Genomic DNA, 24,743 nt, shown 5'->3' on the forward strand with positions numbered 1-24,743 from the left:
TTGCACCCAGAATCCCCCCAACAAGCCCCTGTGCACACAGAACCCCCACACAGAACCCTCTCAATCCACATCTGGACCCCTCCCCCAACACTAAGTCCCTCCACACTTGGATCCTGCCTTGCTGAGCCTGCCTGCCCATACCTGGTGCACCTGGCACAGAGGGGCAGGGCCCTGGAGAGTTTCTGGGGCAGGCCCAGTCCTTGCACTGTGTCAGGGTTGGGTGCAGCTCACTGCTGAGTCTGTGCCCTGGGGGGTGGGGTAGGAGGTGCACGGTGATATCCCACCTCTGTGCAGCCAGTGGCCTGTGCTTCCCAATGCCATGCTGGAGCCTCCACATTTATTTGACAAATTTTGCAAAATTTTAAAATATTGTGCACAGAATTTTTAATTTTTTGGCAGAGAATGCCCTCGGGAGTAGCAGATGCCTAGGTTGTGATGTCAAGAAGTTCTGTGCACCTTCCATTTTCATTGACTTCTGTACTTTACAGCAGTTGTTCTCAGCCTTTTCTTTTGCTGGCCCTTAAATTTCAATTGGAGGTGTGGACCCTGTTGGAAACCTGTTATCTGTATATATAGTTGAATTCTTCCATCAGTTTTCAGTCTGTCTTTCGCACACACCTCTTAGAAATGGTCCCTACGCCACAGGTTGAGAACCGCTGCCTTACATAATGAGCCCATAGTGCCACAGTTACTCAAGGTCTCTGCTAAAATTTGAAAGTGCTATAAATATTGAAACTTTACCTTTAGCTTTAGTTTTGCTAGTAACTCAGATTTTGTGGGATTGTTCACTCTGCTTTTGTAAACCTCATCTGACTGGATGTTAAGAGATACAGTCAACTTGAAATCTAATACATTTTTTTTTTAAATTGGGTTACAAGTAGTTTAAGTTATTAGAACTGTCCCTGAGTACTTTTGTCTTCCAATTTTTTAAGGTATTTTTTGTTTGTTTTTTTTCCCCTCTCCCCAATTGCGATGTGAAAAGCCCACCCAAACAATGGGGAAAACTGACAAACTGTGTTTCAAGGAAACAGTAAAACTGACTAGACACAATGTGATGTCATTTGCATAAGTTAAATAAAAAATAATAATGAAATATTTCCCTCCCCTCATTTCAGTGATTGTCATCTTAGGGTTACAAATAACTGTAGTGGGTAGTTAAAAATTTCAGCAAGAAATGTGAGTTGTTAAGTTGACAATATTCCTTAAAGGTCATCCCTGATGTAGCTCTCTAAAATATGCTTTTTACCAAAATATTTTAAGCTGATTTTTATCAATGGATGACAAGAGCAGTTTCAATCTAGCTTTAGTTATTGTTTGTCCAAATGCACACATTTCCCACTGGGTGTGTGTGTATGTGTGTGTGTATATATAAGTAATTGAATTTAGACTCCCAGGATAGCTCTCCAGAGATCCTATTCTTGCTCTCCTCAGATGAAAGCCTGAGTAAAAGCCACAGAAGCACTACCGAGTGGAAATTTAAAGAGAGATTGTCAACTTTATTATTTTTTTTTAAATTAACTAAAAAAAAAATCCAGTTTCTGATGGGACAGCCTTTTAAAATAATACGCTGTTCTTGGTTTGTATTCAAGTAGTATCTACACACACACAGTGAGGCAGTCCCTGTCCTACAGAGCTGCCAGTTTTAAATGGATAAAGGCTAGGAAGGGAACAGAGGCACCGAGAGGGTAAAGTGACTCCTCCAAGGTTACAGAGCAAGTTGGTGGAAGTCATTGAACCTGGGTCTCCTGATTTCCCATCTTATGCTATATCCACTAAACTGTTCTGCCTACCAACATGCTGTGTGGTGGGATTTTTTTAATAATCCTGTTACCAGTTTATAGTGGATTTCTTGTTAATATTTATAAGGGTCCCTTATGTAGAGCAATGACGAAGGCCCTGACTCTGCATTTTGGTCTCTGGGCAGACCCCCACACCTGTCTAGTGCCCCATTGGCTTCAGTGGGACTCTCTACAGGAGTAAGGGTCTGTCTGTACAGATGAGATTGCAGAACCTGGCCCTGAGTATACAGGCAAAACCATGACTTGCTCAAATGCATGAAATAAACAAACTAAAAAAGGAGAGAAATGTGTGTAGTCTTTTTCTTTTAGCAGCTATAACCTATTCAGACAGAAGTATTTTTTTTCCCTCAAATTCATGATGTCCTTTAAATGCAACTAGCATGGCCGACCTTGTGTTGTGAAAAAATTAGTCAGAATCATGTACAAACTAACCTTATATCTACACCCCTGCCTGACACTATACAGATCTTCCCAGGCTCCTGCTGCTGTAAGAGGCAGCCATAGAGGCCAATGCATATGTGCCTCCTCTCCCTGGGGTTATCTCATCAGTAAGGATGGGACTTCCTGTTAGAACCTGGGGGGAGGGGGAGGGAGAACATGGCCTCATCTCACAGATGAGATTAAAATAAAATAGCTTATGTTTTGATTTTAAATAACTGGTTAACTCCCTGTGGCACTCACACTAGTCCTGGCCACCAGTCCGAGGAGCTCTTCATTTTAATTAAATTTAATTTTAAATGAAGCTTCTTAAACATTTTAAAAACCTTATTTATTTTACATGCAACAATAGTTCAGTTATATATTATAGACTTATAGAAAGAGACCCTCTAAAAATGTTAAAATGTATTCCTGGCCCGCGAAACCTTAAATTAAAGTGAATAAATGAAGACTCGGCACACCACTTCTGAAAGGTTGCTGACCCCTGCTGTAGGCTGAGATCCTTCCATCTGTCCTTTACTGATGAATGTGTGCAGAGCCACTTCAGGAGGACTTTGCATGACCACAAGTGTTGGTCCATGCAGACCAGCTTGTAGGAATAGAAATCCTTCAATGTGTTTGGAAATTCTTTTAACATGGCAAATTTGTTTAAGTATATGTTGTTGTTGTGGTTTGCAAAGTATTTTTGGAAAGTGGCTAGCACTCCAGTCATTTCAGTTGAGCACTTAAGAGATTGTGAAATCACATCTAACTTACTCCTGGGGAAATTCTGCGGAACGCCCCTCACCCCAGCAGAATGCTCATGCTTCCCTGCAGAAAACATCAGGAAAGCGCAATTGCCCCTCCTAACAGGCGAGGCTTGGGCTGGCACACGAGGTTACCTGCCACTCTCCCTGGCCCCCTTCATTTCTGCAAGTGCATAGTTGCCCAGCTGAAGGAGGCTGCATCTGGGCTCTGCTGACTCTGCAGCTGAACGCCGCCTCCTGGGTCCTAGTGTCAGTTGTGTTACACTTCTGGGTGCTGGGGGCCTTCCTGTTTTCTGTGCAACAGTGAGTGCCCATGGTGGGGTTAGGTAAGGGGGTTGGGGAGGAGGTGTGGGGAAGAGGGGGGGTGAAATAGGGGAACGTAGGAGTGAAGGGAGGGGGATAGGGCATGAGGCAGTGGGGGAGGGGGATGAGATGGGGAAGAAAAGGAGACAGGAATCACAGGGGGAAGCAGGAACCTGGCATGCGGCGTCCCCTTGGCAGCAGCTGGGTCTCCCCGTTAAGAGGCCCATTGAACAGTCATCCTGACAAACCCTATCCCCCTACACCTGGACCCCCCCCCACCCCCCAGGATGAGTCCTGCACACCCAGACCCCACTGAGCCTCAACCAGCTGCACCTGGACCCCCACCCCATCAAGTCCTACTCCCCTAGCAGCCAGACCCCTCCTCTGAGCCCCCCAGACTCCTTGCCAAACCCCATGACCCCACACCCGACCTCCACCAAACCCCAAGACCCCACCTCCAACCCCCACTGAGCCCCACACCCATATCCCCTGCTGAACCCCATCTCCCACACCAGACCCATCCCCACTGAGCGCCAACCGCTCTCACTTGGCTCCCCTGCAGAGACCCATTGCCCCTGCACCTTCAACCCCCTCAGTGAGCACTTGTGCACCCAGGCCCCCCAACGAGCCGCCCACACAGAAACCTCTCACAGCACACCTGTATCCCCCCCACACTAAGCCCCTCCACACTTTGATCCTACTGGGATGAGCCTGCCCACCCACACCTAATTCTCCTGGATTTGCAGAATTTTAAAATACTGTGTGCATAATTTTTATTTTTTTGGCACAGAACTTTAAATTTGGGGCAGAATTTCCGCAGGAGAACTAACTGTTTTGGGCATGAAGCTGAAATGTTGTCAAACATCTAGGAATGCTCGTATACCTCATAACCAAGAGATATTGTGATTATATAATGCCATTATAACTTTATGGAACACAGATGCTTATTTTTATAAACTTTTTAATCTAAATTTTTGGTTCTGTTTTGTAGCAGAAGTTGGATGATTAGATAGCAAGGGTGAAAAATTGGGAAAGGGGGTGGCGGGTAATAGGCACCTATATAAGACAAAGCCCTAAATATTGGGACGGTCCCCATAAAATCGGACATCAGTCATCCTAACCAGAGGAGTGTGATGGAGTGGACACACTTGCTCAGAATTCGACTGTTTTCAAATGTTGGTATTCAGAATAGATTTGAAATCCACTTGAGCACTGTACTTAGTCTAACCATGCACATTCAACTAATCTTTTGAAACCTTTCCAGACAGGGGCATTTTACGCAACAGGTGAGTTTGCAGAATTGACTAATTCTCTTGTTGTTAACCTGGATATCAGTTTTGAACAGGAAATGTGCCTGAAAAGTGTTGTCTATATTGAACGGCATATCTAAACTGATAAGCTTGATGTCCTATATTGCAACATCGAGTTAACATAAGAACATAAGAAAGGCCGTACCGGGTCAGACCAAAGGTCTATCTAGCCCAGTATCTGTCTACCGACAGTGGCCAATGCCAGGTGCCCCAGAGGGAGTGAACCTAACAGGCAATGATCAAGTGATCTCTCTCCTGCCATCCATCTCCATCCTCTGACGAACAGAGGCTAGGGACACCATTCTTACCCATCCTGGCTAATAGCCATTTATGGACTTAGCCACCATGAATTTATCCAGTCCCCTTTTAAACATTGTTATAGTCCTAGCCTTCACAACCTCCTCAGGTAAGGAGTTCTTCACGCAGCGCGCAGTCAACTTGTGGAAGAACTTCCTTTTATTTGTTTTAAACCTGCTGCCTATTAATTTCATTTGGTGACCCCTAGTTCTTGTATTATGGGAATAAGTAAATAACTTTTCCTTATCTACTTTCTCAACATCACTCATGATTTTATATACCTCTATCATGTCCCCCCTTAGTCTTCTCTTTTCCAAGCTGAAGAGTCCTAGCCTCTTTAATCTTTCCTCGTATGGGACCCTCTCTAATCCCCTAATCATTTTAGTTGCCCTTTTCTGAACCTTTTCTAGTGCTAGAATATCTTTTTTGAGGTGAGGAGACCACATCTGTACACAGTATTCGAGATGTGGGCGTACCATGGATTTATATAAGGGCAATAATATATTCTCAGTCTTATTCTCTATCCCCTTTTTAATGATTCCTAACATCCTGTTTGCTTTTTTGACCGCCTCTGCACACTGCGTGGACATCTTCAGAGAACTACCCACGATGACTCCAAGATCTTTTTCCTGACTCGTTGTAGCTAAATTAGCCCCCATCATGTTGTATGTATAGTTGGGGTTATTTTTTCCAATGTGCATTACTTTACATTTATCCACATTAAATTTCATTTGCCATTTTGTTGCCCAATCACTTAGTTTTGTGAGATCTTTTTGAAGTTCTTCACAATCTGCTTTGGTCTTTACTATCTTGAGCAGTTTAGTATCATCTGCAAACTTTGCCACCTCACTATTTACCCCTTTCTCCAGATCATTTATGAATAAATTGAATAGGATTGGTTCGAGGACTGACCCTTGGGGAACACCACTAGTTACCCCTCTCCATTCTGAGAATTTACCATTAATTCCTACCCTTTGTTCCCTGTCCTTTAACCAGTTCTCAATCCATGAAAGGACCTTCCCTTTTATCCCATGACAGCTTAATTTACATAAGAGCCTTTGGTGAGGGACCTTGTCAAAGGCTTTCTGGAAATCTAAGTACACTATGTCCACCGGATCCCCCTTGTCCACATGTTTGTTGACCCCTTCAAAGAACTCTAATAGATTAGTAAGACATGATTTCCCTTTACAGAAACCATGTTGACTATTGCTCAAGAGTTTGTTTTTTTTATGTGTCTGACAATTTATTCTTTACTATTGTTTCAACTAATTTGCCCGGTACCGACGTTAGACTTACTGGTCTGTAATTGCCGGGATCACCTCTAGAGCCCTTTTTAAATATTGGCGTTACATTAGCTAACTTCCAGTCATTGGGTACCAAAGCCGATTTAAAGGACAGGTTACAAACCTTAGTTAATAGTTCCGCAACTTCACATTTGAGTTCTTTCAGAACTCTTGGGTGAATGCCATCTGGTCCCGGTGACTTGTTAATGTTGAGTTTATCAATTAATTCCAAAACCTCCTCTAGTGACACTTCAATCTGTGACAGTTCCTCAGATTTGTCACCTACAAAAGCCAGCTCAGGTTTGGGAATCTCCCTAACATCCTCAGCCGTGAAGACTGAAGCAAAGAATCCATTTAGTTTCTCCGCAATGATTTTATCATCTTTAAGCGCTCCTTTTGTATTTTGATCATCAAGGGGCCCCACTGCTTGTTGGCGGTTTAAAAAAAATCATTTAAAAATGTGAACCTCCAGGGGGGTTTGCAGTGGCTCTGAGGTTATACTTGCATCTTCCCTGCTTTTTTTTGAAGCAAGCCCTGAAATTAGCATCAAGGTTTAGGCTTAAATAGTTTTGGTATGGTCAACAATATGGAAGTTCAGAGATATATTACCATGTCAAGAGATTGGGACAAATCCTGTGCTATCCTACACCTTGTGTCATTTGGCCTGCCTTAAAAGTCACAACCCTATGGGGGACAAGTATTCAAAATTCTGATATATTGACATTAATTAATTTGAAGTATCACTTTATTGCTCAGTATTTTTTGTCCATTCCTTTGCAAGTCCATCAAAAAAGTGTGGTGGTCTCCCTCCACCAACACTATTCCCACAGCTGTGCTGATAATGAGCTTAATCCTGCAAGATGCTGAATGCCTTGTTCCCAATCTAACAAAACTCTCTTGTGCCTCTGGTTAACTTTAAATCTGAATAGTCCCATTGCAGTCAGTGTGATTATCCATGTGATTAAAGTTTAGTACATGCTAAAAGACTTTCCTGGGTTGGGGTCAAAATGCTGAGCATCTTGCAGGAATGATCCTAGTGGTAGGAGAAATGGCTCCTATTTAACCTGGCTTTACACCCCAGTAACTTCATTGGGAATACTTGGGATATACAAATCAAAGAAGAATCTGGCCCCACAACTGCTGAGCCTTAACCCTGCAGTATGGTAGGAGAGGAGTTTCTGGAGACTGAGGGAAGGGAATAGGGTATGCAGAAGAGCTGCATGCTCTCCAGCGTATCTGCCCTATCTGTCTCTGTTCATATTATGGCAGGGGAGCCCCAGGCCCAAAATTAGTATTTGTCATTTTCCAAACACAAAGTTAAGTTAAAAATAGGCTGAAGACTGAACAGCTCTGAATCTTTTGAGCGCTAACAATATTTTTTTCACACTTTAGACAACTTGTATTTTGCTAGCAATCCTGTTGTGCTAATGAAACATATAATACATTTTTAAAAAATACTAATTTAAATTGTATGCTGGAGGGAAGGCGGTGTTAGCATTTTTGTATGTAATGTGGTATTTTCCTGTAAGCTTCCGCATATATTTTAATTTATAGTTTGAACATACTATTTTGTTGTGTGTCTTGAAAAATTTTGTTGAAATAACCAGAGATGGTAGGTTGGTGTTTGCTTGTTTGTTTTGTGGTGAGTTTTTTGTTTGTCTGTTTGAGGAGCAGGGAGTGGCTTGCATCTGATTTTTGCCTTGGTTAGATTGGTGATATTAACTAGTTAATTTATCCATAAAATCAGAACCTTTTGGCTGTTGGGAATTGCCATGTCAAACTCTTCTAGAGTGTATTTTTCTCAAGAACCTCCCCAGGCGTAGTATTTTGTTTGGGGATAGGGGTTTGTGGGAGAAAAGAACAATAAAATTAAATGTTTGGTCCCACATTCTTAAAACGATACACAGGAATCTACAGCAAGGTGAATAGTCTAGCAGTAATAATAGACGGTAGACATTTGGATTCATTTACTAAAAGGACCCTTTTGTAGCTGGAAGAAAACATTTATATGTTGCTGAGCCTCTAGGATGATCTGTGAAAATGAGAAGTGAAACTGAGAAGTGTATGTGTAATATAGCAATGATGGTATAAAGAATTGAAGTCACTTTTTGTGCATATTTTAGGAAAATTTGATTAGTTTGCAGTTACAGTATTGAATTGTTAAAAAGAATAATTAGTTTGTACGTAAAACATGAGCAAACCTTAAATTTAACTAAACTATAGCACTACTATGTAGGCCAGTTATACACTTCTAATGTATATTTAATGTTTCAAAATCACTTTTTGTTTTCCAGGATGATCTTGCAAAAGGAAGGTCCTCGTTCTCTGTTTAGAGGGCTAGGTCCTAATTTGGTAGGCGTTGCTCCTTCCAGGTAAAATCTAACAATATGTTCAATAAGTGAAGTAATTTTAGTCTAGTGTTTAATCATGTATATGTCAAGATTTAAGGCATGGGGGACTTCCTTCAAGTGAACTGTTACATCTGATGTGGAAATATTTAGTAGTAAGACCACTTTTTTTCCCCTTTGTGTAACTTCTAAATTTGAGAGAAACCAGTTAGGCCACTCCTCTACAGAGCAACTGCCAAACCCTACTGAGCAACTTCCAGAGCTGCATCTCTGTATCCCCAGCAGTATTTGATAGTGCCCATTTCTGAACTTTTCTCATGCCCAGTTTTGTGCACAGTGAGGTATACAGTATTCTCACCTCCAGTTTGCAGGGATGTACATGTGCATTATGATGAGTATGTGACTCTGAGATTAAAAACAAGGGCACCATTTCCTATGATGTAAGGTAGTAACTAAATATACATTTGAAATCTTCAAGAGGACAATGGGAAAAATACTCCTAATACATTGGGCCTGACTCATTCCCTGAGATCTGCTAGTGAAACACAGGTTTTGGGCCTCCAGGAATGGAAAGTCCACTGGGGGAAAGGCACAATAATGCAAACTGTCTGCAACCCCCATTTCACCTGGTCCAAGAGCCAGCTAAAGCAGCCAAGGAATTGGTGGGACCTGCCAGTGCAGGAGCAGTGTCAGGGCACACGGCCGAAAGCTGTTGAGCCTGTGTTGGAACTTAAATCTACCCTACCCATTGGAATCTGATGGGAGGGCAGTAATGATGCTGACATTTGCCGCCTTCAAGGGTGAATGCTTCTGTTGATGTACCTGTCTTGGTAGGCACAGCATTGTGCAGTTGCACCTGCTGGAGAGACTCAAGCCCCATATTTTGAGTAAGCTTAAACAGAAGCTGAGATTCTTTTAAAATGTTTATTAATAATAATTAATGGATGGAAAAGACCCTAATATCATTTCAAAATAGATGGTAGGCTGTGTGGTTAACCCATATGGCTGCCTTCAGTAGATGTCCCCTATGTATTTACAATTACATCTTCCTAGTGCTGTCTTATAGTCCATTCCACATATTAATTCCCTTTGCATAAAGTATCAGAGGGGTAGCCATGTTAGTCTGGATCTGTAAAAGCAACAAAGAATCCTCTGGCACCTTATAGACTAACAGACGTTTTGCAGCATGAGCTTTCGTGGGTGAATCCGAATCCGAAGAAGTGGGTATTCACCCACGAAAGCTCATGCTGCAAAACGTCTGTTAGTCTATAAGGTGCCAGAGGATTCTTTGTTGCTTTGCATAAAGATGCTTCTCCTAAACTCCATTCATTCTTAGCTTCAGCTCATCTCCTCTGTCTATTTTTGAGCCTGCTACTCTCTTATAGTTATGGAGTCCCCTTTTTGTTTCCTTTCCGACATTTTACGGGAAGATTTCCAAAGTTGTGTAAAGAATTTAGGAGCACAATCCCTTTAGGTGTGTTTGAAAATCTAGTCATTAAGCCCTAACCCTTTCTCAGAGTTTATAACCCTGCAGACAATTTATTATCCTTACTGCCCTTGCTTGTACCACTGTCAGACATATGAGTTGCTGTCATGTGAATAAATACTTGCGTAGATCTTTGGCATGCTGCATGTGGAATGTGGATGTGGCATCTTTCATGACCTGTCAAAATGAACCCAGATGAATAAGCTATTCTTTCTAATTCACTATTTAGTATAACTAAGGATCATAATACTGCTGTAAATGTGTTAGGTAAAATTTATCCTTTGTGTGACTTCATGCTTTTACCCCAAGAATAAACTTAGCACATTGTGCTAATTTGGCTTCCATTGTGAGTTACTAGTTCCCAAAATCCTTTTAGGGACTTTGTCATGCAGTCTCCTGGAACAAGAAGTTAAAAGAGCAATTTGTTTCCTACTCTTCCAAAGTTAAACAAATTTAAAAAATCAGAGGACACTTTGTAATGTATATTTTCCTTCATAGCTATTAAAATGACTTTAAACATTTTGAAAACTTGCAGAAAAAAGTCTATTTAATGCAGAATACTATGTTGTTTTGTTCTGATCACAAATTCAGCACCAGTGCTTGCAAAAGTTTACCGATCCCGTAAGGACTCTTACTGGTCTTTGCATTCCTTATCCAGACAGGTTGTGAGATACTGGAATGTAAAATTGCATCATTCTGATTATGACCTTGATTGCCCTCACTTAATTTCTGACAAGATTATTGGGAGCAGAATTCTCTACATCTGCTTGGGTGTAAACTTATAGCTAATAAGTTTTTAGCTCCAACTGTTTTCAAGATACCAACTGCTAAAATTTGTATAAGAATTCAAAAGAGGGGAGAATGAAGATTTGTAATTAGAATTGTACAAACTGGAAATTGAAAGTCTCTCTTTAAGTCCTGAAGTCACCCTGAAAATGTCGGGGAGGTTGTCTTGTCCCTAAACGCTCACTCGTGCCTCATGGGAAAGCTTTGGATGTCATTCTGTTAACGAGCTGATGTGTGGGAACAGTTCACTTTATTTCCTTTTACCTTATTTTGTTGCTGGGTATCTGTACAAGAAAGAATCTGTTCTGTTGCTTATTTATCCACTTCATGTCATGAATGACCATGTAATTGGCTTCCGTTGTCATGAGCAATGTCCTAATCAGCTACAGGAGTAGATCAGCACTGCAGAAACAGACTCTATTTTCATGCAAATATCCCTCATAAGAAATGAGAAATTAAAATTTGAAAATATCACACATACAGGAAAGAGTTGTTTCTAAATAGAATTGTTTCATCAAGTTTTCATGAGACACTAGCAACTCTTTGAAGGTACTCTGGTCTTATTTTAATTAAATGCTTAGATTTTGCTTGAATAGCTTAATTCTTCCACACTTTCAAAAATTTCCCTTCACAGACCGACCTAATTAAAAAGTTTTTGCTCTACCCAATAGGAATGCCTACTTTATAGCTATTGCACACTGTAGAGTAAATGGCTGATCACCTCACAATCCTTAATGGAATTATCCTCACACCACCACTGTGTTTTAGGGAAATGCTATAAACCAATATTATAGATGAGGAATTGACACAACTCTCTGCCCAACATTACTCAAGAAGTTTGTGATAGAGTAGAGAACTGAATTCAAGTCTTTAAGTCCCAGGCTGGCATCCCAACCCCTGGGCTGTCCTTTCCTGCACAATTTTTAGTGGCATATTTTCGATCTGACCTTATTGTACAGACCCAACATGTACACCACTCATATACCATAAATTCTGGTAGGCAGTAATGGAGCCTGTAGTGTTAATTACTTTCACGCCCCAACCTGACAAGTATTATAAAACTATTTCATGTGTTCACAAAATTAATTCTAAATGCATCTCTGCTATACATTAATTTTACATGGGTTACTTTGCAAAGTTCTCTTTTTCAAAAAGGGGCTCAAATACGGTAGCTTGTTTTTTCCAGTGCTCTCGCTAGAATTGTCCACTTGGTAATGTGCTTAGCTTTATAAATTAGCACATCATGTTTTTTTCCAGTCATCAGCTTTGATCAAATACTGTTTGTTTCAATTAAGCATTTGGTAAGTGGCTTTAACAGCAGTTCTTTGTTTGAATAAGCTGTAAAGAAGTTTGTTTCATAACATATACAGCATATTCAACTGGGTTCAAATCCCATTTAAAAAAATTACACCGCATAAAGCAAGCACTTTATCATTTTGCTGGGAAGAAAAACATGTTTGCATAACTAATGAGGTTAAATTAATGTTTATATTTTCACTCCTGTAGATTTTATGTATTTATTTAAAAATGCACAAGCCTTATCACCAACCTAAAAATGTCAGTAAGCATGTGTTTTCTATTCTTTTACAAAATAAGTTTTGTAGTTGTAACAAGCGAACAGCAACTTTTTAATTGATAAAGAAATTAGTTTAGATGCTAATAAACACAGTTTTATATATAACTTTGTATTTGATGCAAATTTACAAAAAGTCTTTGCCACTCTTCATTTCTTTTACACGTATTCAGTTAGAAAGTTAAAACACTTATTCTGAGAGGTTAAAACAAAACTGAACAAGGAGAGAAGATTGGAAGCTGGAAAGGTGGTATTTCCAGTTTACCATGTAAAATTCATGCGTTTTAATAAAGCAACTCAAAGCCAGAAATAAACTTGTATCTTGCCACCCTGAGGCAAATCTTACATGTCAATTACAAACATTTTACTTGTTCTGCCGGCAGAGCAGCAAAAAAAAAAAAAAAATGCTGTGTGCTGCTGGCGGAGCGAAACATTGGTACAGATTTGCGTCCCGACCAAAGATCGGTCAGGATGCAGGACAAACACCTAAATATCAGGACGTCTGGTCACCCTGTTTGGTAATGCCATTAAAATGGGTTTACGGACAGCATTGCTTGACACTGCATTGTTAGGGGCGTCTACAGTAACAACTCCATCTGCAAATTAAGCAAAGCATTGCCACTCAGCATAACCCAGAGACTTTAGTACTCCAGGTTCACAAACTCTTCTTATGCGTACTCACCTCCTCTCTCTTTGAAGTCCATGGAGACTGGATGCATTACAGAAGTAATGAGATATGAAGATTGTAAACTGACCCCGTTCCTTTAATTGTTTTCTTAATTCTGTTTCACCATTCCTAAATATTCTAACTGCTTTGCAGAATTATGGTTTGAACAGCTTTTTGTATAGCAAGTATATTTTAGTGATTAGCTAACATCTGCTTGCAGTAAATAGTATAATGAAGCCTGTGTCTCTCATGCATTAGCACTACTTGTAGGTACATCTGAGTATAAGATACAATAATATAACTTGAATCTTATTCTAATTTTAGAGCAATATACTTTGCTGCTTACTCAAATTGCAAGGAAAAGTTGAACAATATTTTTGAGCCAGACTCTACCCAGGTACACATGATTTCAGCTGGAGTGGCAGGTAAGGATCTGTAACTTTTTGCCCTCTTTTTCTAGAGGCTTGCTAATGATTGAGAGGCTATGATGAATGTGAAATTGTAAAAATAAGAAGTGCCTGAATGATTCTGGATGTAGTAGCTAGATAATCTGTGCAGGTGCCTCTTTCCCCTCCCCCCCAGTATTAAATGGGGAAGCCAGCTTGAAAACAAATGCATAAAACTTGCCTTTTATGTTGTTGGGTGTCTGTAGCTGTGTATGCGTGAACAAGCTTCTCTAGGAAAACTGGCATGCATTTGGTAATTATTTTTGCTTAGCAAAATAGAAACAATGTTCTCTACATTACTGTAAAATTATGGAGACAAAAATGTATTCTTTCCCCCTTCCCTTGCTTTTTTTGTTACAACTTTTTTAATATGCTACATGTTTTTTGACTTCTCTGAAATATGCTGATAGGTCCTGGTAAAGTGTACATCTGTCCCATGTTCAAATGCTAAAATATTTCAAGTTTACGTTAGTGTTAAATAATCCAGATTGTGGTTTGGAAGAGGGATTAGAAATTAGATTGCAGAGTACATTAATATATTGGCCTAGCACCTCTGAAACTATAGAATCAGATGTGGATAGATCCAGAATGAAATGGATCAGTCATTTTAAATGTAGTCCCTAAAGTATTTCCACTGGCGCAACAGAGCTGCCACTCAGTGTTACTTGGTTCGTAATCTCTATTTGGGGGTAGTAAACCAGGGTTATGAAAAGTCAGGTTGGCAAAATTGTGTTGGGGAAGCACAAATATCACCTGCCAGACCATACCTGCTGCTCATGATGCCCCTCATATTTACATGTAGTAAAAAAAAATTATTTTAAAAATACTATTTATTCTATGCATATTTTAGGGCTGAACTTTGGCTGCTTAAGCATAACAGAAATGAAATTGGCTAACTCACACCAAACTATGTAACCAATATATGATACTGCTTGTCTATGTTTTGGGCTTTAAGAATATCAAATGTGCAGTTAAATGTGTAGTGCAGTTAAATGTGTAGTTAATAGACCAGTGGATCAATGTGGAAAACCCTAGAATGTCCTAAAGCAGATAATTGACTGTGGCACATAGAATTCAGTATCTAGATGGGAGACCAAAGTGGCATTAGATCTGTGCTTATGTAATACAGTGATGGGTGCCACACAGAAATCCAAGAGAGATAAATAGTAGTGAAGTTTAATCTTCCCATGATCGAATGAGGTGCCCCCTAAGGCCAGTAGTTTGAGGTTTTTTAAAAATAGAAAAGGCATGGAACTAATGCCTTCCTGGAGGTAATAAAGTATCTCTGCATCACATCGCTGTGGGTTTTATGGGTGAGGAGGATTGAAGAGGAAGAGAGAACAAAGAAAACTTAACTTAATTACAGTTCATCCCAATCAATTAACTGCTTCAGAGACCCTCCTTATGTTAAAGCTTTTTCGATTACCTGTGTTCTTTTTTTCTTCAGAATTTTAAAGAAATGTTATTTTTCTCTTGACAAGGAGCTGAAGACATGAAAATGGATTAGCAATCTTTTTTTTTTCTTTTTAATTGAAGACCACATATATAATGTATGCAATCCTGCAAATAAATGTAGGTTCTGAATATCCCTTATCTTTGGATGTTCTTGTACTCATTGCTTCCTGATGAAAAGAACCTCTGTAAATATATACAGTAGCAATTTTCCCAATCCGCATGCAGATACTGATTCTGGGTTTGTCAGTTAGTTTTGTATCTGTTCATTGACTTTGTTTCCTACCCCAAAGGCTGATACTGTGAATTGCCTTCATGATTATCGGGTGCTGGATGAACATCTTTGAGCCTTAATAACAGTCTGCCTCTTTGTGGTTACATTTGGAGGTGCATATTGTACACCAGTTTAATTACTGAGAACACTTTCTCCCATTTCTGTGGCTGTTTTCTTGACATTATTGTATCAGCGTACTTACTCATGCAGTACTGATGAGCATTAACGTTTAGCTTTGCAGTTATGCACCTAAACCACATGGTTGGTGAAACTGAATGCCCCATGCAGATTCATACTGAAGGTAGCAAATTTTCTTTCTTTCTTGAAATAGCCTAGTTCAGTATGCTCTAGAAATTCTCTAGAAGCCATGTAAAACAAAGTTCTTTGCTAAATATGAATAATCTCTAGTACATTAGGCATTAGTCAGATAACTACTATAAAGGGCCATGGTTAAAATTTAACATAGCTGCTAGAAAAATGCTAACCTTGTCATTTTGTAATTCTAATAACGTCTTTGAGAAAATGCACTAAAATCAGCTATTAACAATTTTGCCTGCAAGATTTGTATTGCCGTACAATGCAGAGTAACTTGAAAATAAAGAATGCAGTAAATCCTAGGGATAGAGAGGTTTACAATTCTAAGTACTAATTTGTTAGCCTCTTGAAATTGTCTCATATTAAAAACTTATTATTATTTTCTTAAATTATATGATAATCAGAGAAATTACTTGTTCCACCAAATAGTAAAATTGATCAACTTAGATATATACGTTTTTTGTAGCTGTCATTGGTTTCAGTAGTAAACTGAATTAAGTGATTTCACATACAGTAACTCCTCGCTTAACGTTTTTGTTATGTTCCTGAAAAATGCTACTTTAAGCAAAATGATGTTAAGTGAATCCAATTTCCCCATAAGAATTAATGTAAATGGAAAGATTAGGTTCCAGGGAATTTTTTTTTTCCAGACAAAAATGTGTGTGTGTGTGTGTGTGTGTGTGTGTACACACGATAAGTTTTAAACAAACAATTTAAAACTGTACACAGCAATGATGATTGTGAAGCTTGGTTGAGATGGTGGGATATTTCCCAGGGAATGCCTTGCTGCTAAATGATGAACTAGCACTCGGCTGAGCCCTCAAGGGTTAACTGTCCTCAAGGGTTAACACGTTGTTAATGTAGCCTCACGCTCTACAAGGCAGCACGAATGGAGGGAGTGGGGAGACAGCATGGCATAGAGAGTCAGAGACACACACCCTGTGTGTGAGAGAGAGAGAGAGAGATGCATGTTGCCCCTTTAAGTACACTGACACCACTCTAAATACATTGCCTTTTTAAGTAGATTAGCAAATTGAGAAAGCATCTACTGCCAGCAAGCTCCCTCAGTTCTGAGCCCTATAGTGCCCTCCTGTGATAGCCTGCTGGGCGGCTGCCCCATAGGGAGCAGGGAGCGGATAGTGTGGCTGTCTGTCCATCCTGGTTCCAAGCCCCCACCAACTAGCTCCAATGGGCTGCTCTTTCTGCAAGCAGTGAATAAAGCTGGCAGCTGCCAAATGACTTTATAAGGGAGCATTGCACAACTTTAAATGAGCATGTTCTCTATTGATCAGCAACAAAACAACTTTAACCGGGACGATTAAGTGAGGAGTTACTGTAGTACACTTTTTCTGTTCAGGTGGTACTTTTTTGTACAAAAAGCTTCTAAAATTTAAAGACCCACATGCTGCTTTTGTACCGTGCAGCTTGTCTTCTGAAATGATGATGTATCCATTGATTTGTCATAGATAATAATTAATAATAAATAATAAAAAACCAATGGTTTGGTATATATATCCTCCTTTAAGGAGAATTCAAGACACTTGTCTTTAATTTTCCTTGAATATAACCTCTAGCTGTGGCTCAAGAAAAGAACTTTATTCATTGCCTAGCAGTATATTGCGCAGTACAAAATTTGTTAAGGCCTAGAGCCTTGATTTGGCAAAGCATTTAAGCATGTGTTTATGTTCCAGTGATTTCAAATAAAGTTGTGTGCATGTAGCTGAGGTTAGAATTTGATCCTAAAAGTTTAAACAAGGAGTGGAAGAATTGTCCTCTGTACATGCTATTTTAGGAGCAAGAAGAAGTTAAGGTACCTTCTTCACTCTTTAAGAAAATGTTCAATGTAACTTAAAGCTTATGATTCCTAGGCCTGACTCTCCCTTTACAAGATACAAGTAACTCACTGAAATCAACTGCAGTCACTTTTATTCTGTGGCAGATAAGTTGTGCCACTGGCCTCTATTAGTAATGGAAATAGTATACAAGTGGAAATAGACACATGTTTAGGCTTTCAGGGAGATCCTCCTTGTTACTGTATACAGGCTTCCAACATACAGTTCACATCACTTTCATTCCTAAAATATTACACTTCTGTATGAACAAAGATTTTTATAACATACAACTGTACTGCATTCTTTCCAATCCAGTGGATCATGAGGTTTTTGTTTTCATACTTAGACTGTGACTGTATAGAAAACATTCCTTAATGGAAACAAAATAAGGATATTTTTGTGTCTGTAAAGATGTTTGTTAGTTCCAAAGTTAGTTCCTTCTCTGTTCCAAGGTTGTACCTAAGGATTTAGCACACCATATAAATTCTGCTCTCGGTTACACTTGTGCAACCCTGTTGACATAACTGAGGCTAGAATCCTCCTTGGTTTTTGTCTGTTGGTCTGTTTTGCATTTTTAATTTAAAAATGATCCACAAGTTAGTTTAAATGGAGTACACTTGCAAATCTTGGCACAGTTGAGGAACAGAGTCAGTAAACCTTGTTTGAGCCTGGAATGCAGGAGCAAAATGCAGTTTGTAATAAATTTTTGTGTCCAATTGGATATTAATTGACTACAGTAGGAGAAACATTTTGGTTTTGTGATTTAAACTAAGCAGTATGGACAAAATATTGCTGAATGAATAGCAAATAAATAAATATATTTGTAGGTCATTAACCCATTGATGTCGGTGACTTCTGGCAATTCGAAGCCTGGCCCTGATGTCAAAAGACATCTAACTATGTTTTCTCAGGCCTATGTGACAAGGTTAGCATTTTTTAACTGAATTTTTGTTTTGTTTTTTGTTTTTTTCCCTTTTTTTTAAATATGTGATTATAGGTAAGTATTTACAAGCTGTAAATTTGGACTGCTGCAAATGGCAGAAATTTCAGTACTCAGTGCATTTTACAAACATATTTTAATATCTGTGGCCTGTTCTGGTTTTTTTTTCTCTTTTTTTTTTCCCCTAAACTTTTAACCTGAAAAAGTTAGATCTCACATTAACTAATTCACAAATCCTTCCAATGGGATTCAATTTGTACACATGTGTCTAATGAGGTCACTGCTTGTTGTTATGATACAGAAAAGCCTGTGTCTATTTTAGGCATTTACTGTACATTTCTCCCGTGAAAAGAGTGAGATCGTGTCATCTCATGCTCCCCATCCGCAGGTCACTTCCTGCAGAAATATGGACTAACTTAAACCTCGTGAGTACTGAACTGAGCGTCTCTTGCAGCCTCTAGTGTAAGAACCACACTTTGGGTTTGTAATATCTATTAAATACACAAAATAAGGGGAATGCACTTTTGTTATCTGAATTCCAATTTATGTGCACTGTGCGAAAACGTAACTCTACTCCAGAGTTAAAGAGAAGTAAATTTTTTTTTTCAGTGCAGTTCAGGGAAAGGTAGAAAATATCTTTCACTGATAGCTGCGATTTACTTAGCCATGTTGGCTAATTAAAGGTCCCTTGTTGACTATAGCCAGGGCATTTGATTTTTCAAAGTATTTCATAGCTGCATTTAAAATGCTGCAGCTGATATCCTATGTTGCCATAATGTATCAAAGACGTCCTCCTCTTTTACCTCTTTCTTTTTTGGTTGGTTGGTTTGTTTTATTTTACTACTATGGATTTTTAATCCAGCATTACATATTCACGTGCATCTGTGTCAATTGCAATTGTCTTATGGATAAAGCCAAACTTTCAAAGATAATGCAGAATAGGAATACCTGGGATCTTACCTGTTTTTAGTTCTTGGTAAATTGTTTGGCTCCAGAGAGAAACTTAAATAATTGTTTCAATCTGAAATTCAGATATAATTTGCAAAAGGCACTAGACAGCAGGCAACAAAATTTAAGAGTGTTATGTTGATCAGCACCTCTGATCTGTCCATTTAGTATTCTCTTACAAAACTAACGTAAAACTAAAATACAGGATATTTTATCAAGCAACAACATTCACTTGCTGCTAACTTATGAATCACTCAGTTAAAATTTTGCTACTATAACCTTTTATACTGTTTAGGTTTTGAGAATAAAAGCCACATGAGAGAATGGAGGACACTAGGCCTAGGGAGTCGCACACAACACGCTCACCTACCCACCTTCCTTACTCTGGCACAGAGAGGGAGTTGTAGCTGTCTTGTTCTTAACAGAAGCTCTGCCACAGGTTTCCTTTGTGACATAAGACAAATTATTTAGGCCTGTATTATCAAGTGTTCACTAATTTTGAATGCTTCCATTTTTGGGTGCTTTACTTGAGGCCCACAGGGTCTGATTTTTCAGAAGTACCCCTTACCCTCAGTACCTTGTGAAAATCAGACCTCAAATTGGACGCCGACAATTATTGCAAGGTTGGGCCTTAAACCTCTCTGTACCTCAATTTCCCATTCTTTAAAATAGGAATAATGCTTCCTTACCGCACAGGGCTGTTGTAAGGCTAAGTTAATTAATGATTTGACGTGTTTTAATACTGTGGTGATGAGTATAGGAAAGCCCATAAGTTAAATACAACAACATTAGAATGGGCATTCCTAGGCAGGATGGGACCTAGCTTTGTCTCATCTCAGCCTGCATGTATTGACAATGGACAGAGGTCAGCAGTGGGTGGAATAAAACTGCATCTTTTCCAAATGACTAACAAGGGCCATGCCTGCTTCTGCCCTAGGGGGAGGTACAGTGACTCCAGCCCCTCCTACTCAGATGTTGCACCTCCATCTCCACTACCTCCTCCATATGGGTCTGAGGCCAAGAACTTTACCTGAACCCAGTGAGATTGATCATCTTGGGTCAATAGGACAGGAGGAGTAAATAATTATTACAAATACAATCTAGTGGTAACACAGGCATATCCTTTTTATTATAGAAGTATTTAATTAAATAGGAATAAATAAATACGAGGGGCAAGTGAAATACCTTTTTGTCTTGCTGTCTGATTTTAAAATTTAGTGTGTAAGTGAAAGGTTATAAATCTGAGTCACTGGACCAGAATCTGCTCTCACATTAGTAGGGCCCTACCAATTTCATGACTATGAAAAACGGATCATGGACCATGAAATAAGCCCTTCCCATGAAATCTGATCTCCCCGAAATCAGCCAGGCTGGGGAGGGACAGGACTTGTCCTTCCCCTGCATGGCTGTTATGGGGGGAGATCAGACTCACCTCCACAGGCAGCACAGAAGTGAGGGTGATACACTTCTGCACTGCAGCAGCCCCAGAGCTGGGCTCCAGGCTGCTGACACCCCTCCACCCCCAACCCCCACGGCTCTTGCTGGAGCTGGGGATGCCTGGGTTTGGGGCTGTCACTTCCTGCGGTTCCTGCTATGGCTCAAGGCATCCTAGCGCTGGGGCTTCCACCCGCTACCACCTCCATGCTCCCCCACCCCAATCCCCCGTGTGGCTCCTGCTGGGGTTCTGGGTGCCCAGGCTGCTCCTGCCACCTGTGGCTTCTGCTGGGGCTGAGGGTGTAGTGGCTGCGGCTCCTGCCCAGGCTCAGGACCTGGACTGGGAGCTGCCAGCCCCTGCAGATCCTGCCTGGCTCGGGGCTGCCTGCCCCCTCTTCCTGTCCAGGCTATGGGTGCCTGGGCTTGGAGCGGCTGCCCACAACACCGTGGCTCCTGCTGGGGGTGTAATGACTGAGGTTCCTGCCCAGGCTCAGGGACCTGGGCTGGGGGCTGCCATTCCCCACGGATCCAGCTGGGACTCGGGGCTTTCACTCTCCGAGCTCCAGGCTTCCCTGCCCCGCACCCAACCCCTGGTGGCTCCAGATGGGGCTCAGGGTGCCTGAACTCAGGGCTGCTGCCCCCCATGGTTCCTGCCTGGGTCCTGGGCTGCCCGAGCTTGGGGCTTCAGCTTCTGCCAGGGTTGTGGCACCCATTTTTCAAATTGTCCGTGACCCCATGGGCCTATACGTTAATCCACCACTGCCCCTCACTGGCAGCTAGGAGCCCCTGGGTGGGACACTCCCAGCAGCACTGGGTAGATGAGACCTACCTCCACCTTCAGAAGCCTCCTCCAGCTGCAGGAAACTCTGATGTGAGTATGGCAATCCTGCAACCCCCCTACAACAGCTTTGGGACCTCCCCACAATCCCCTTTTGAATCAGGACCCCCATGATTACACCACCATGAAATTTCAGATATAAACTGAATTTTAAGACCTCGTGGCGGTGAAATTGACTAACATGAACCATGAATTTGGTAGGGTCCTACACATTCATATATATCTCCTATTTTAGTGCAGATGCTTCAGATGAACAGTGGCATAACTAAGAGCAGAATTTGGCCCTGTGTTTTACTGTTTAGTGTTTCTTTTAACTGAAAGTATTTTTCTGGAAAAGAGATTTTTTTTTCCTGAAAGTTGATGTGCTCCTGCTTTTATTTCTCCATCTTAAAAATCAAAATCTTTGGCTTAAAATGAATTCCTTTCTACCACAACCCATTGTGATGTTCTTGTGGAAGGATTATGATTTAAGGTAGTGAATAAGCAAATTCTGTTAGTGATTAATAAATAGTGTTATAGAAATTAAGAATATATAGAATCACAGAATATCAGGGAGGGACCTCAGGCGGGATTGGTTACCCTCCACTTCTTACATTAGCATGAGGAGTAACTCCAGTGAAATCTGTGAAGTTGCACTTGTGTAAAATTGGTATAAGAGGCGCATACTCTTGTAATAAGAGTTGTTTCTAAGGGGATTTTCTTTTTACAGATATTTTACACCGTGCCCTTTTAGGGACATTCTGACCCATCACTAAAGCTAACTGGGTCTAATTCTCCATTGCCTTCTATATTGTGTAGTTATTTACAGATGTGCAAACTGGGTGTAAAATACTACCATTCTGTTTCGATAACATTTGACACTTCCTGCACAGGTTTAAAGTACTGTGCATACAGCAATCCCAAAGCACTTGCACTTTTTTAGTTAAACAGAAAATCAAACTATCCTCATAAAAGTACTCTTATGATCTATGTTTTAGGTATATGCACTAGTAGCTTTCAAAATGCAAGTTAATATGAAGATCTTTAATTGGGAGGGCATTGAAGGAGTTTGTTTAAACACATTGACTTCTAAGTGAGAGATTAAATTGTGTTTATTAGTTTTCTACAACTTTGGCACAGCACTGCAGCTGTATCTTCGGAGGTATTTGAATGATCTTAGCTGTTAAGAAGCATAGATAGTTAAGGTTATTTTTATAGTGTAATTTGAGATCTCAACTTAGTATTTAATAATCCATTTTAAAAATGTAAAAAAACCTCCAGAATAATTTTCTAAAACAGTTAAGATCCTTTGGCATTTCTGTTTTTGAGTACTTCAGTCATTTGTGTGCAAGTTTTCAGTGTAAACGTAGATGGTGATTGAACAGAAGTAACTGGTATGCAAGCAGGTCTGCTTAAATAAGAGTAATTGTAAATGATCTTCTTAAACAAACGTATCAAAGCCCTGTTTTGTATAGCTGAGGTGTGCATCAGAAATGCACTGAACTTGACACTTTCCCAGGCCCTTGAGTCTGCAGGTGGGCAGGAGACTGTTTAGTGATATGCAAGTAGTGTGTGTCACTCAGGAAGCACAAAGTATCATAATCATCTTTTGCTGCTTGGCAAATGTTCAGCTCTTCCCTTTCTCTGTTCCCTCCTGCAGACATGTCACCTGATTAATGGTGCATGTATGGTACTACAAAAGTAAATTTATCCAGAGTTACCTCTGACTCTGCTTGGGTTTGCAGGAGCAAGAGAAGCGTTTTTTTTGTTTTTTTTTTGGTTTTTTTTGGGGGGGGGTGGATAGAAAACAAAAACTTTTAGAATTAGCCCTAATGCAAACCCAAATAGTTGCTGTCTGACTAGTTAGTAGTAGATATGCAATCCATTTTTTAAAACAATTTTAACCTTTGTGTGCTTGTACAAGTATTCCTGGGGCCAACCAACAGTCCTTGCTTTTGAATTCTAAATAAAACATTGGACTATTAATAAACTCCAATTTAACTATTCGTTATAGGTCAATATTAAAAGGTCTTTAATATACAGTAATATTATGCCTTTTAGCTGCATCGTAGTAGACATTATTCAGTTTGCATGCTTTTAAACTCAGATTGTATTTCAGGTAGTAAATTAAGTCTGCAGAGAATGTTTTTATACTATTTCAATTCACTTCAGTTACATTTGCAATATGTTTTAATAAAAACTTTTTTCCAAATTAATTGACTAATATCAGTTTAGCTAGCTAATCTTGCTGTTCAAAGGTGACAAAAAGGGATGTGTATAAATAGATTGGCAGAGAAATATGTACGATTGGGAATTTTTTTTATATGGAGAACCTTTTTTGCTAAGAATTGAACATATGAAATGTCAGTGTAAAATTAAAAAGGGGTGGGAGAGTTTATTGGCTCTGTGGACTTGTAAAAGTAAAAAAATATCAGTAGAGGCCTACAATAGAAACATTTTTAAAAATCAGTATAGTCTGAGGTTTTTTGTTTTTTTTTTCCTCTCATGGACTGTACCTTATTGTGTACATTTAACTTTTAACTAAGTTTTTGTTTTTCACGACATTATCAAACCTAATTTTCTTTAAATATTTGTTTAGGTTTTACTGCAATCACAGCAACCAATCCTATTTGGCTAATAAAGACACGATTACAGCTTGATGCAAGGTAAAGAACCTTTTTTATACTAGGATTGCTTACCAATTGGATGGTGGTAATGATGTTGCCTGGAGGTGCTACAGTATTCTGGTGGCTAGCACTCTTTGACTGTTTCCAAAACTAACAGTGCTTTAAATAATCTCAGTCTGATTAATGAAACGTTTGCTTACTTAATTGAATCCCTGACGCAGATAGTTTTGTATTCTTTTTATTAATCTTTTGTATCATGAGCTTGCTTATGAAAGGGAAAAATTGGTTTCACTGGTCCAGAAGCGGTTCTGTAGCAGACTGCTCAATTGAAATTGGCTGGATTCTGGTTTATATCATCAATAGATACTGTGATAAAGGATGACTTATTTTATATTATTTAGTTAGGCTGGAACATAACACGTATCTCTTTCCTGCCCCATATCCACTTAGAACAGCTGGGAGAGACTTGGCTTGATCTGATATGACACTCTCTAGCCACTTTGACTGTTTTACAACCTTGCCCCACCCCTTCCCCAAGGCCACACCCTGCTCACTCCATCCCCCCTCCCTCATTTTCACCAGGCTAGGGCAGGAAGTTGGGGTGTGTTGTGGGGGGAGGGAA

General features: G+C 39.9%; 1 protein-coding gene across 3 annotated transcripts in view; it reads left to right on the forward strand.

Moving 5' to 3' along the window:
• SLC25A36 (solute carrier family 25 member 36) overlaps positions 1-24,743 on the forward strand; it is a 58,389-nt gene that overhangs the window by 26,264 nt on the left and 7,382 nt on the right. For all 3 annotated transcript variants that reach the window (XM_039488237.1, XM_039488235.1, XM_039488236.1), the window contains 3 exons: positions 8,471-8,548; positions 13,361-13,461; positions 24,094-24,160. In XM_039488237.1, the coding sequence (XP_039344171.1) occupies positions 8,471-8,548; positions 13,361-13,461; positions 24,094-24,160 (246 nt within the window). The remainder of the gene's footprint in view (positions 1-8,470; positions 8,549-13,360; positions 13,462-24,093; positions 24,161-24,743) is intronic.

Source organism: Mauremys reevesii, linkage group 9 (genome assembly GCF_016161935.1).
Source record: "Mauremys reevesii isolate NIE-2019 linkage group 9, ASM1616193v1, whole genome shotgun sequence".
Taxonomy (NCBI): Eukaryota; Metazoa; Chordata; order Testudines; family Geoemydidae; genus Mauremys; species Mauremys reevesii.